The sequence below is a fragment of the Hyperoodon ampullatus genome (genome assembly GCF_949752795.1).
Source record: "Hyperoodon ampullatus genome assembly, chromosome: 14".
Classification (NCBI taxonomy): Eukaryota; Metazoa; Chordata; class Mammalia; order Artiodactyla; family Ziphiidae; genus Hyperoodon; species Hyperoodon ampullatus.
Genome location: NC_136927.1, coordinates 77,007,936 through 77,020,507, shown reverse-complemented (window position 1 = coordinate 77,020,507; position 12,572 = coordinate 77,007,936). Strand labels below are relative to the sequence as shown.

Genomic DNA, 12,572 nt, shown 5'->3' with positions numbered 1-12,572 from the left:
GTCAGTCTTTTGAATCCTTTAGACAAGCAACTTTTAGCCTGATCCTAAAATCTTATGTTATATATTTGCAAAGGGATAGAAGAAACTGAGTTGTAGGCAGATAGCATTTCAGAGTTAAAGAAATTCAGCTCTTTACTATAGAATTGTTTTCTTTTAAATCATCATGAAGATGCAATTTTTCAACATGGTCAGAGAGGAAGAGAGGAAATATAGGGAATTAGAAGCCCTGTGTGAACCCATGTTCCCTCTAGATCACTCCAGTGTGTATGGAGAAGGCAGTGGCTCTGGGAATGTGCTTTGCCATCTCATTCAGGCTCCACTCCCAGCTTTATCATGAAGAGGGCTAAAGCGCCGTTGTTCCGGAAAGGAAGGCTGACAGTATAAGGACAGCCAAACCCTACTCCCTATGGAAAAGAAGGAGCGACAAGGTAGACAAATGTAAATCTGAGGTGTTTGTGAGTCAGTTTTTCCCAAATGAAGAGAGGAGAAGACAGTGAGTTTATAATTGTGGGATTTTGAGCTGAAAGAGACTTTGCAGTCTAGTGATTCTCTAGATCCAAAGGGAAGGGAGAAGAATCAGAATTTACAGGGGTTTGTGTGATTTGCAAAAGCACATTCAGTATTATGTAAGTTTATGTCTTGAAGATATTCAGTGTAAATATAAACATTTTTATTCGCAGAAGATCTCCTATGTATATCAGTGATGGGGGTCAGGCTTGGTAGAAAAGGATAAGGAAACTGTATCCATTTCAGCAATGCCATCGTACAGATGGGGTGGTCGAGGTCTGGAGAGGACCACGGAGCCAGCCAGGGACGGGACTCAAACCAATATCGTCGGCCTACTGAGTCTAGGAATTTACCCTCTACCTTTTTCCCTTAGAATATGAGGGGTTTCTTCTCCTTCCCCTCATGTCTGTTGTTTGTGCAGTGTAGATATACTCTACTCGCAAGAGAGAAAACTAGAATACCTTGTCCATGCGTAAATTCTTGGTTTCTGTAGGCAATTCTGGTCTAAGAAGCTCTCCTGGCCTTCAAGGTAGGGAGGACTTAAGGAGCATGTGGCAGCCATTATTGGCAACCTTTCTAGAACAGAATGTGGATGTGGAGATAGTTCAAGTGTGGCAGCTGCACACTTTATACACCCACCTACCTCCTCTCCCATTAGCCTGACAAGCAAAGAACGGAATTGTGAATATCTTGTTTATAAATGTCATGTTAGATAAATTCAGTCTGGCTGGAGGATTCCTTTATTTTTCCCTACTGTATATTAACAACAAAAAGCTGTTACAGAGAAAATTGGAAAAACAGAAGAAGGAAAAAAGTCAATTCATATCACTGTTACCCCCAACCATCTAAGCATATTAGTAAATTTGCTTCTAGTCATTTTTTGCCTTATGCATGTGCTTATTCTTTAGCAACAATTACCATAATATAACAGAACTTTTTTTCATATTGTTAAGAGTATGATAGTCTATGCTAGGTGTTCCACATTTGTTCTGTTTATAAGGTTTCATGGCTTTTGCTTTTAAAGTTGTATAAGATTCTACCAGGAATATGTATTACTGTTAACCTATCTGTTCTTTAATTGTTGCTTTTGAGTTGTTTTCCAAGTTTTTGTTTTTCGGAATAATTTAATTAAAAACTTCATGCATAGAATGTCCTCATATTTAGGATAATTTCCTTGAAATTGTTAGATCAGAGGATACGAGTATTTTTATGGCTCTTTGTTGAATTTGCAAATAGTTTTCCCAAAAGGTTATACTTTACACTTCCACCAGAAAAGTTAGTCAAGTATCAGTTTCACTATGCTGTCTTCTGGCTTATAGAATCTTTCCTGTATGGTTGCAGAAAAACCAGTCTACTTCTCATTTGAGAAAACAAGGCTCACCTCCACCAAATGGCCATAACAGCATGCTGTGTGCTGAGCTGTAATTCAGTAATTTAATAAGTAGCTAAGTGTCTACTGTTTATCAGGTATTGTAGATGAGAAAAAAGAGTAAGACAGTCTGTACTCGTGACGTTTACAGCCTGCTGGAAGAGATAGGCTCACATTTATAGGGGTCATGGTAAGAGTTTATGTATCAGCTGGGAAAGAGTCAAGACAGTTCTAATCTTGGGGGTGGGATGATATCAGGAAAAGCCATGAAAAGAGCCATTAAAGCTTAGTATGAACAGGTGTCACCAGAGAGCATTCGTACAGAGGAGTGTGAAAATTGTCACACAGTTGCTCCAGAACGTTAAAATAGATGTGCCGAAGGGTGTAAATTTATTGTCAAAAAATTCCTTGCGTCTTAAAAAAAAACCCAAACAGCTTTCTTTTTTCCTTCAGTGTTTGTCACTGTGTACCCACACCTTGGATCTTCATCTCTCTCTGTATAGTATGAGTATCCAACATTTTAAGTAGATCTGAAATGCAAAAATTCGTGATTCATACTAAAGCTTCAAACTGATAACTTTTTTTTTTTTTTTTTTTGCGGTACGCGGGCCTCCCACTGTTGTGGCCTCTCCTGTTGCGGAGCACAGGCTCCGGACGTGCAGGCTCCGCGGCCATGGCTCACGGGCCCAGCCGCTCTGCGGCATGTGGGATCTTCCGTGGTGATGACAGCTGTGGGTTCACAGGACTCCTGGGCATCCAGAACCTGGGAGATGATAGGACATATTTATTAAAAACCTGGACTCTGGAGACAAAGACCTGTTGGGAAATCTTGGCTCCAAATAGTCAAGTTACTTATATCCAAACCTCAGTCCCCTCATCTATAAAATGAGAGTAATAACCTACCTCTCGGTTTATTGTGAGGATGAAATGGGATAACGCAGAAGGTATTTAGAAAGGCACTGGCACGTAGGGGACTCAAGAAATGCATTGCTTTTTACAGGAATCTGTCTCTTTATAAGCAGAATAAGTGGATTCATTCTTTACAGAACACCTATTGTGCGGAGCAGTGAACACTGATCATCTCTGATTTGGGGAGTAGAGATCAGTTATTTTTCAGGTTCTGGTATTGCTCCGAAAATATTGGTCCAAAAAAGCCGTGCAGGTTTTGCAGATATTCTAGCCTGGCAGAAATCAAACTTCAACATTCCTTTGACATATTCTGTTCGTTGTTTCCCCTTGATTTTTATTATATCTCATTGGTGTATTTTATATATGGGGGCAGGAAGAGAGAGTGATCAGCCTTCCTGTTTTCTTCTATTTATTCCTTTTCTACTTCTGTTTCCTTTATATGCTCTCCCTTTCCCCATCCTTTATTTTATTTTGAAATCATATGAACGTGAATGGGGTATAATCCTTGGTCCATCGATTTGTTCCATTGTTTTCCTGGAATGTACTTGACCCTGTTAGAAATCATACATTGTTTGGCCTGTAGGGGGTGTTGAGAACAAAGATACCAGATGTGAGTCAATCCCGGGAAAGAACACCTAGTCTGATGGGCCCACTGAAGGCCAGGCCTGCCTTTGCCCTCCCCTGCCCCAGCTCTCCCCGGCTGTGTATCAGCAGTACCGGCTTTATATCTTGATGTCTTTCACTCCATCTGCTTGCTCCAAGATTTGGCAGACAGGGCATTCCTCCTGCTGCTTCATGTAGAGTGAAAATACAGTCTTTGGTAAGATTTGGCACCCAGCTTGTAGTAAGCAAATGGGATTCTACGTACAGCACCTTACTCAGTTCATCCAAAGAAGTTTCTCCCTTTAAGGAACTTAGGTCTGGATACTAAAAAGCTCAGTCTTTTATCTGGAGCCCTGAATTTGAGTAGGGGTGTATTCACTTGTTTTGATTGATTCCTACTAGTTGGCCCACCTGAAATCTGATCCTGGACTGTTTCTTCCATGTCACGCCCCTAAGTATAGCACATAAAGCCCTTTGTGTTCCTGCTCCCCTCTGCTTTTCTAACTCCATCCCCACCCCGCCGCGTCCTCGCATTTTGGCCATACATACCCTTCATTCCAGCCATACCCGACTGCTTTTAGTTCCTCACATGTATTTTCTCCCTTTGTGCCCCTTCATTTGCTCTTCCCTTTCCTATTTCAGCGCTCTTCTTTCAAGACCATATCCTAGAGTCACCTCTTCTTGAGAGTATTTTCTGATCCCCCGCGTCACTATATGAGTTACAGCCGCTCTCCTGTGCCCCCTTACAGACAGCACTGGCTACAGTTTCCTTGTCTGGCTCTTTGACTGAAGATAGTGACAAGGACTGTATCTTATTTATAATTATCATTTTATTCACAGAGTGAGGGGCAGTTCCTGGCACACAGTAGGTGTATAATGAATGTTTACCTGGTTTGCCTTTCCCCTGTTTCTTCCTATAAAAATATGTGTATAAAATTTCACCTTATGTCTTGAACAGCCAGCATAACACACACACGTGCGTGTGCGCGCACGCGCGCACACACACACACACACACTATTGCTCTTTGCTTTTTTCCAGTTAACGATATATCCTGGAAATTAGTTAATAGATTTTCCTCATTCTTTTTTTTTTTTTTTTGGTAAATGTTATGGAAGTATAGCGTACATATTAGAATGTGCACAAGTAAGTGAGCAGCTTGATGACTTTTTCCAAAATGAATATACCTATGAAACCAGTATCCAGGTCAAGAAATAAAAGTTGACCAGAAGCCCCCTTTCCAACCCTCCTCCCCTGCCCCGCAGATAACTCTTCCCTGGCTTCTGACACTACAGATTAGTCGTGCCTCTTCTGGGGCCCTGTGTACATAGAATTACACCATCTGTGCCCTTTGGTGTCTTTGTTCCATGTGATGTCTGAGACTCATCCATGTGGTTGCATATAGTTGCTGTTTGTCTCTTCTGGTTGCTGTATAGTTTTCCAAGATTCAAACAGGCTACACATTTTTAATCTGTTCTACTATAGTTGGGTTCTTTCCAGGTTGGGGCTATTATGAATGGTTCCTCATTCTTTTGTGTAGCCTCATGGTACTCCATCCATGTGGATGTACAGTAATTTATTCAACCAGTCTCCTTTGGGTGACATTTAGTTTTTTCCCCAGTGTTTTCCGATTACAAATAATATTGCACAAGGTTTTGAATAAACTTGTGCGTTATATTAAGGAACATTAAAAAACCAAACAACTTGGGCTTCCCTGGTGGCGCAGTGGTTGAGAGTCCGCCTGCCGATGCAGGGGACACGGGTTCGTGCCCCGGTCCGGGAAGATCCCACATGCCGCGGAGCGGCTGGGCCCGTGAGCCATGGCCGCTGGGCCTGCGCGTCCGGAGCCTGTGCTCCGCAACGGGAGAGGCCACAACAGTGAGAGGCCCGCGTACTGCAAAAAAAAAAAAAAAACCAAACAACTTCATGAGGAGTGAGAGTACCAGAGAACATTTTTAGGGAAAAGCTAATCTATTTGGCAGCTCTGCTCAGCTGGTGAAAAGGAATTGCTGAACTTTTCTTAAGAGCAGGTTCGTGCAATGAAGCTGGCTAACTCAAAGCATTTTGAGTTCCTCTCATAAAGGGGAGAGAAAGGCTTGAAATCTCATATCCACGCCTTCTTGGGCACAGCTGAGTTTAGAGGTCTCCACTGTTCATTGTCCTGACTTAGATACTGATTTATTCAAGTGTTCATTGTGCATCTTGTGTGTTCCAGACACAGTGTTCTAGCCACCAGGGGCATAGATCCTTGCCCTCACAGAGCTCACATTCTAGAGGGTGATAACAAGACAAATAAGAAAAGGTGTAATAGGAAAATAAAGCCGGGAGTGTCTGGTTGTTGGTGTTAAGACAGATTTTAGACAGTGGTCAGGAAAGAAATGGCTTTCTTTTTCTACTTCTTAATGCTGTTTTAGCTTACCAAGCCAGATGTAACAAACATTAAGGATACACATGTTTAGGTTAAAACAAATCGTGAACTCTTAAGTATATAGAATCTTCTAATTGTCATTTCCTCCTGGGTTCAGTTGTGTCAAATGATTCTACTCCTAATCGGGAATGTCAGATTTCATTATCTAGTGAGGAATTTTTTATGAGTGAGAGTCATTTATTAATGTGTGTGTTCAAGTGAAAATCGTGTTACTTGATTCATAGGGATACGGAGGCTGACTGGAATTCTGATGGAGAGAGGAGAGGATGCCTTCCTGTTAGGAGGCCCGGTGCTTTGCTCCCGGAAACTCTCCAGTTAAAGCCATGGCCCAAGGCTGCTTATATTGGCATCGGGATGGAAATTTCCAGTTATGTAAACCTGAATGGGGCTTATTTTTCTCAGCTAAGTTATGATCATAAGAGATGCCTCAATCTAGAAACAGGGGCTGGATAATAATTACCATTTCTCATGAAAGTGTAAAAAAGCTACTGGTAAGCCTGAATTTGTAGTAAATGTTATTTTAGCATTTATCACACTGCATTATACCTTCTTATTTAATTGTGTACCTTATTCTTTGTTGTCCTGCTCATCCTTGGCCCACAGTGGCCTAGTACTGTGTGTAAAAAAATAAAAAGCACACAGGAGGGCTTCCCTGGTGGCGCAGTGGTTGAGAGTCCGCCTGCCAATGCAGGGGACACGGGTTCGTGCCCCAGTCTGGGAAGATCCCACATGTCTCGGAGCGGCTGGGCCCGTGAGCCATGGCCGCGGAGCCTGTGTGTCTGGAGCCTGTGCTCCGCAATGGGAGAGGCCACAACAGTGAGAGGCCTGTGTACCGCAAAAAAAAATAAAATAAAAAATAAAAGCACACAGGAAAGTAGGGGCTCAGTAGGTACTTGTTGACACAATTAAGGATTTAACAACCATGTGCCAATTAAAATTTTTTTTTATATCTATGATTCAGCTACGGTTGATCAGGAACACATTATTGGAAAGTACCATTTTTCAAAGAAATGTTCATCAAAGTGGTATGGAACGCCTAACCTCACCTCTCTCTGTTTTTGACTTCACTAACTATGTGACCTTGGGTAAATGACTTCTGGAGGACTTGACATCTTTATCTTAAATAGGAAATCAAGATGATATCTACTTCACAAAGATGTGAATTTTAAATGAGATCATTTAGATTGAAAGCAGCGCACATATACACTTCCTAGTTTAGGCCAGAACCATGGGCTAAATTTAGTAACAAGACTTTTAATAGGGACACTTGTAAGGTCCTACAGTTTGATCTCTGTAACCAGCTGCATGAGCACAGAACAGAGGAAGTGTAGCTTAGCAGCTAAAAAGATTGAGTATTTTGCCTCTAGCAAGCTTAATGTGAATCAGTAATATGGCGTGACTGCTATTTACCAACAACACTCAGCAACTATCGATTGATTATCTACCATGTAATGGAAGTTTTAAATTCTGTTAATAAAAATACCCAAAACAGAATTCCCCAAAGTGAGTTCTGCAGAGAATCACTTGATGCTACTAGTTATATTATGTGGGGGAAATGGGGCTGGTTTGGGAAATGGTGGATTAGATTATTCAGCCTCTCCACTGTAGGATTTCTTTGGCCTTGAGTTATTGTTCATTTGCATCTCCAAGAGGGGGCCTGAGTTGACAGCGCTTTGGTAACAGATGGAATAGGGCTGCTGGTAGTTCTGCTTGTTTCTGGGCCCATCAGACTGCACCTGGACCACTGTCAACATGGGCACCGCTCTTTGTCAAAGTGTAGACCACTGGGCGGGTATTCAGAGGAGAGCAGCCAGGATGGAGAGGGGAGGTGTGGTGATTGTAAGGGCAGGGGGCTCACAGAGGAAGTGGGGCTGTCTAGCATGGGGTTGCAGGAGGAGGTTAGCAGGGGTAGAGGTGAGGGTGGGGGGAGGTTGAAAATGCCTGTCTTCCAATACCTGAAGTGTGGGAAAGGGACTTTACTGTTTTGTCAAGGGGCAGGATGAGAACCAGTGGGTAAAAGTGGCTGGAAAACATTTTGGACCCAACCCAATATAGAATTTTCTTTGAAGATGGCTTTATTTTACTTACTGACTCTGTGTTCTTGGAAGGCATAGTTTTTGGGTGGTGTATGAGGAGGTATTGAAAAGTGTTCTTTAAAATCCCATCCAACCCTGAGTCTGTGAATTTGTGTTTATTTTCTTTTGTTTGGCAAAATTTATGTCTTCAGCCTTTTGTTTTTTCAGCCTTGTGCTAATTCCTGTGGGTAATTAGAAAAAGCATTGATAATACGTGGTTTGTGCAAATTTGTTAATTGAATGACAAGACTAACACACGAGACAGTTGTTAGCAAACTAAGACAAAATGTAAACAAAAGGCAAAATTTTGACAATCTTTAACAGTACCACAGAAATTCTAGAAGGGGAAGACTGGAGAATTATATAGACTGGGGTTTGAAGGATTAATGATATTTGGATGGCAGAAAGGAGAGCAGAAGCATTGCAGGTCAACAGAAGCCCAGGCATGCAGGCAAAAGACTTAGAAGGCTTTTGAGAAGGAGCAGTATGGCTAAATCTGTAATTCAGAAAGATCCACCTGGCAGCTTTGTGTAGGAGATAGACTTGAGAGCTATCTCCTTAAGAGCAATCATTTAAGTCATGTGGGTGTGTGAAATCTTTGAGGGACAGGTTGTGGCTAGAATATGGATGAGCAAGTTCTTAAGCTCAGTGGTTAGAGTATAGGTACACCTAGTTCAAATCCATCCCTCAGTGACCTTGGTGAAGCAAGGTGGAGAAACTGAAGCCTAGAAGTTGACTCTAAGTTGGATAGTATTACTTGCCTCTTAGGTTATGAGGATTAAACGAGATAAAGAATTAAGTAATTAAGTGCTCAATAAATGTTACTCTCTATTATTTATTAGGTAGCTGAAGTCTCCCTAGAGCCTTGGTTCTGGAAATGTGGTCCTCTGACCAGCCACACTGGTATCATCTGTGAGCTTGTTACAAGTGCAAATTCATGGGCCCCACTCAGACTTACTGAATCAGGGCCTCTGGGGGTGGGAGGCGTAGAAGCAGGCTTCAGAAAGCTCTCCAGGCAGTAGGCAGGGAAAGGTTTGAGAACTGCCCTAGAGGAATCCTACAGAACTAAGAAAGGGAGGGAATTTTTAAAAGAGGGGCTAACAACAGTGCCCTTTACAGTGTAGAAGATAAAAAGCTCAGAGAAGACGAAATTCGGGAGAAAAGAGGTGGTGTATTTTTTGCAGTGCTGACAGCTTTACACACAATGTTCAATAAATATTTGTTTCTATATTATTGAAGACAACTGGTTTAATAGTATGTTGGGGATAGAAGGAAGGTTTAATATGATATGTATAATATACATAAGTCTACGTGATTAAAAAAAATAGTACAGAACCACATTAGAAATATGATATTGGAAGAAGTTTAAATCTTAAGCTTAACTACCTACCTACCTACCTACCTACTATGACCCGGCACAGTGCTCTCTGCTGTAAATAGAAAATGAGATGCTACTGTTGTTTTCAGAGGCTTCACAGCATGGTACTTTCTTTAAGGATTTGAAGCTAATTTTTTTTCCTGTAACTTTTTCTTGCTACAGAGAGTAAACACTGTATCTGATCTATTCTCAGCCAGTGCCAGGAGTTAAGCATGCAGTTGTCTTCCAGTCACAGCCGGGCCTAATCTGAAACTGCTCGCTCATTTCTAAAAGCATTCTGAACATTGATTTCTTTTGTTAATTATTTTACAGCTCTGGATTTATCTTAGAGATGATTAGAAATCTTTGGAAAGAGTTTTTGTCCCCGTTTAATGTGGGCCACCTGATGTTTTCCACATTGAGAGTTGTGCCATTTGATTTGTCCCTGTCCCCACCCCATCACAAGCACCACACACAATAGCTTGAAATAAAGTAAATAGACTTCTAAGCTTCATCCATTTAGTCGTTATTTACTGCCCATTATGTGCAGGACACTGTGATAATAATGATGAGACAGTGTCCACAAAATAGGTCTTGCTGAAGCACCAGGACCGCCCAAGGCTGTGTGTATTGAGTCTGGAGGAGTGGCCCAGCCTCTCTGTTGCATACCTGCCTGGGGCCTGGTTAGAGGTCAGTCAAGTGTTCGGATGATCCCTAGCACATGCCAGAGTTTAGACTTATAAATGTGCCACCCCTGAGATCGCTTTCCAAAGATGACGATGATTGGGCAGTTAATATGTTAAGAATATGGTTTTTCTTGTTTTGCTTTTTTATTGAGATATAACTTGCATATAACATTATTTTAGTTTCAGGTGCACAACATAATGATTAGATATTTGTATGTATCATGAAGGGAATATGTTTTAACTGACACCTGAACCAAGCCCCCTGCTCCTTTCCCATTGCTTTGAACTTTGGGGCTGAGGTGGGTGGGTAGTGAGGACTGCTAACATTCTTTCGTTATTTTCTTCTTCTCTCCAAATAGCGCAAAGAAAAATAGCTGGAACCTTCATCACCACTTTCGAAAGATAGCCAGGACCAGACCTACATCTAAGTGTTTCCAGAAGGCAGGGCAATTGGTGGTTTCCTTTCTCTGAGGATAGCGATTAAGTATTGAGAATGTGAACTTAAAGAGAGCAGAGATCTTTTTCAGAATGTTTTAACTGATCCATAAAGGTCTTTCTGATCATAACAGTGGGTATTTGAAGACCAGGTAGAATATAATTTTTTTTTCATTTATGGTTTTTCTAAAACTACTGAATATGGACAGAAATACCCCTAAGTTCTACTAGCTACCCAAGGAATATTGGTGTCCTGAAAATGTAGAACCCAGTATGGAAAATAGAAGTTACAACATTTGTAGGGTTTTAGAGCTGAAAGAGGTTTCAAAAAGAAAAGGGGATAAAAAAAAGAAACCCAAAGTTATGTGGGGTTTTCTGTGTGTTTTATGTTACTGATTACTTTTGAATTAACCTCTTTTCCCTCCCCATCTGTTTCCTGCAGTGAACACCTACCTCTTCATGATGCAGGCTCAAGGCATTCTAATCCGGGACAACATGAGAACGATTGGCGCTCAGGTTTACGAGCAGGTGGTTCGGAGCGCTTACGCCAAGAGGAACAGCAGCGTGAATGACTCAGGTATATTTTTAGTAAAGAGGTGGTCTGCTCAGAGGGCCTCCTCCCAGGAGTTCAGCTAAGCGGTAATGATGGACCCAGGAGTGAACATTTCTGCCTCAGTCTTTGGAACTTTTACCTGTAACTTTTATTATCTTATAAGCACTAAGTATATAAAGAAGGAAAAAGAACACTGAGGTTAGATGGCTTGCCTAACATTATATTCTAAAAACTTGTTCCTGAATCGTGGTTTTGACTTTAACTACTTTTACAAAAGACTGTACATAGCAAGTTCTTCACCTTTGAGAGGAGGCTGTCTTTTTTATGTCTCTCTTTTTAACTCTTCCAAAAATTGAACAGAGGAAGTATTTCCAGATGGTTAAATGGGTCTGTCGTGAGGCCTCTCCAGTCTCCAGCCAGGGATGGTTTTTATTTAGAAAATAGATTCTGAGATTTCATTTTGCTTCGTATTCATGATTTGCCACTTAATCTTTAACTGAGGACTAATGTGCTTTCCCTGTGGCTTCTTACTGATTTCACTCAAGCCTAGTATTATAAAATATGTATATTTTTTAAAATATTCTTTCCTCCAAATCAATCCTTTTTTCTTCTCTAGTAAGTTCTAAGATTGTCCAGAGCTCACCGTAGAATGTGAAATTGCTTTGCAACGGTTGCAAGTGAGAATTATTCTGGGGTGTTGGGATATCAAGAGAAAGCATTGCCTCTGAAAGGAAGGTTAAATCCTGAGAAGAACTGACCACGTCCTAATTTATCAGTCAGTCCTGCTGTCCAGTTTAGCAGCAACCAAGCACTACAGTTAGCAAACCCATAAGCTTTGGTACTTACTTCCTTTCTTCTTGTTCGCAAAGAGCGAACGATCAACTTTTCAGAGCTTTTCAGCCAAATTGTGGCCTCACGGGACAAACTGCCTGAGCTCTGTACCGTACCTGGAAGAGGAGTCCCTGCAGCTCTTGAAGTCAAGGGAGAAGGCCAAGCACATTTTTGTTTCCTAATTCATCCTGTGTGGTGTTCGGTTTTAACAGATGATCCCACACACATTGTCTCACTTGACTCGGTTATGGCTCCATCGGATAGGCAGGATTTTGTTACTTCCATTTTTCACATGTACGAGTAATCTTGGGGGTGTTGGAGTGGCTTGGTCATGTGACTTTCCCTAAACCCCGCCCGAACCTGCTTCTAGTTGGGTGATAAAACTCCGGAATACTTTGACTGCCATTCAGAGCTCTTTCCCCTGTATCACTCCAGATAAAGGAGCCTGTGTGCTGTCATGACCTTTACCCAGTCCAGGTGTTCATGCCTCTCCAAGGTTAGAGGATGCTGGGGCTTCTCTCTGGGCCATTGGCGAGGTAGCCTGTTTTCTCTCAAAGTTAGAGGGTGCGCAGCAGGTCTCCATCCCTGCACCACTGCTGGTCTTGCAACACAGGTCATGCTAATTCCCTGAGGGGTTATTGTCCCTGGAAGTTGAGCAGAGAGTGAGTTGCACCCTTGGAAGGCCTATCCAGGAACCCATTGTTACTTGAATTTGCAGGTGTTTATCCTCAAATTATCATACACTAAAATAATTCTTCCCAGCATCCCTCTGGTTGAACTAATTAATCATCCATTTTGTGTTTAATGCGTCTCTTTTCCTC

General features: G+C 41.7%; 1 protein-coding gene across 1 annotated transcript in view; it reads left to right on the top strand.

Moving 5' to 3' along the window:
• The window catches only part of B4GALT5 (beta-1,4-galactosyltransferase 5), a gene marked incomplete at its 5' end in the record, with an annotated part of 77,995 nt that overhangs the window by 47,956 nt on the left and 17,467 nt on the right, over positions 1-12,572 (top strand). Inside the window, one exon of the mRNA XM_079720211.1 lies at positions 10,810-10,944. Within this exon, the coding sequence (XP_079576337.1) occupies positions 10,810-10,944 (135 nt within the window). The remainder of the gene's footprint in view (positions 1-10,809; positions 10,945-12,572) is intronic.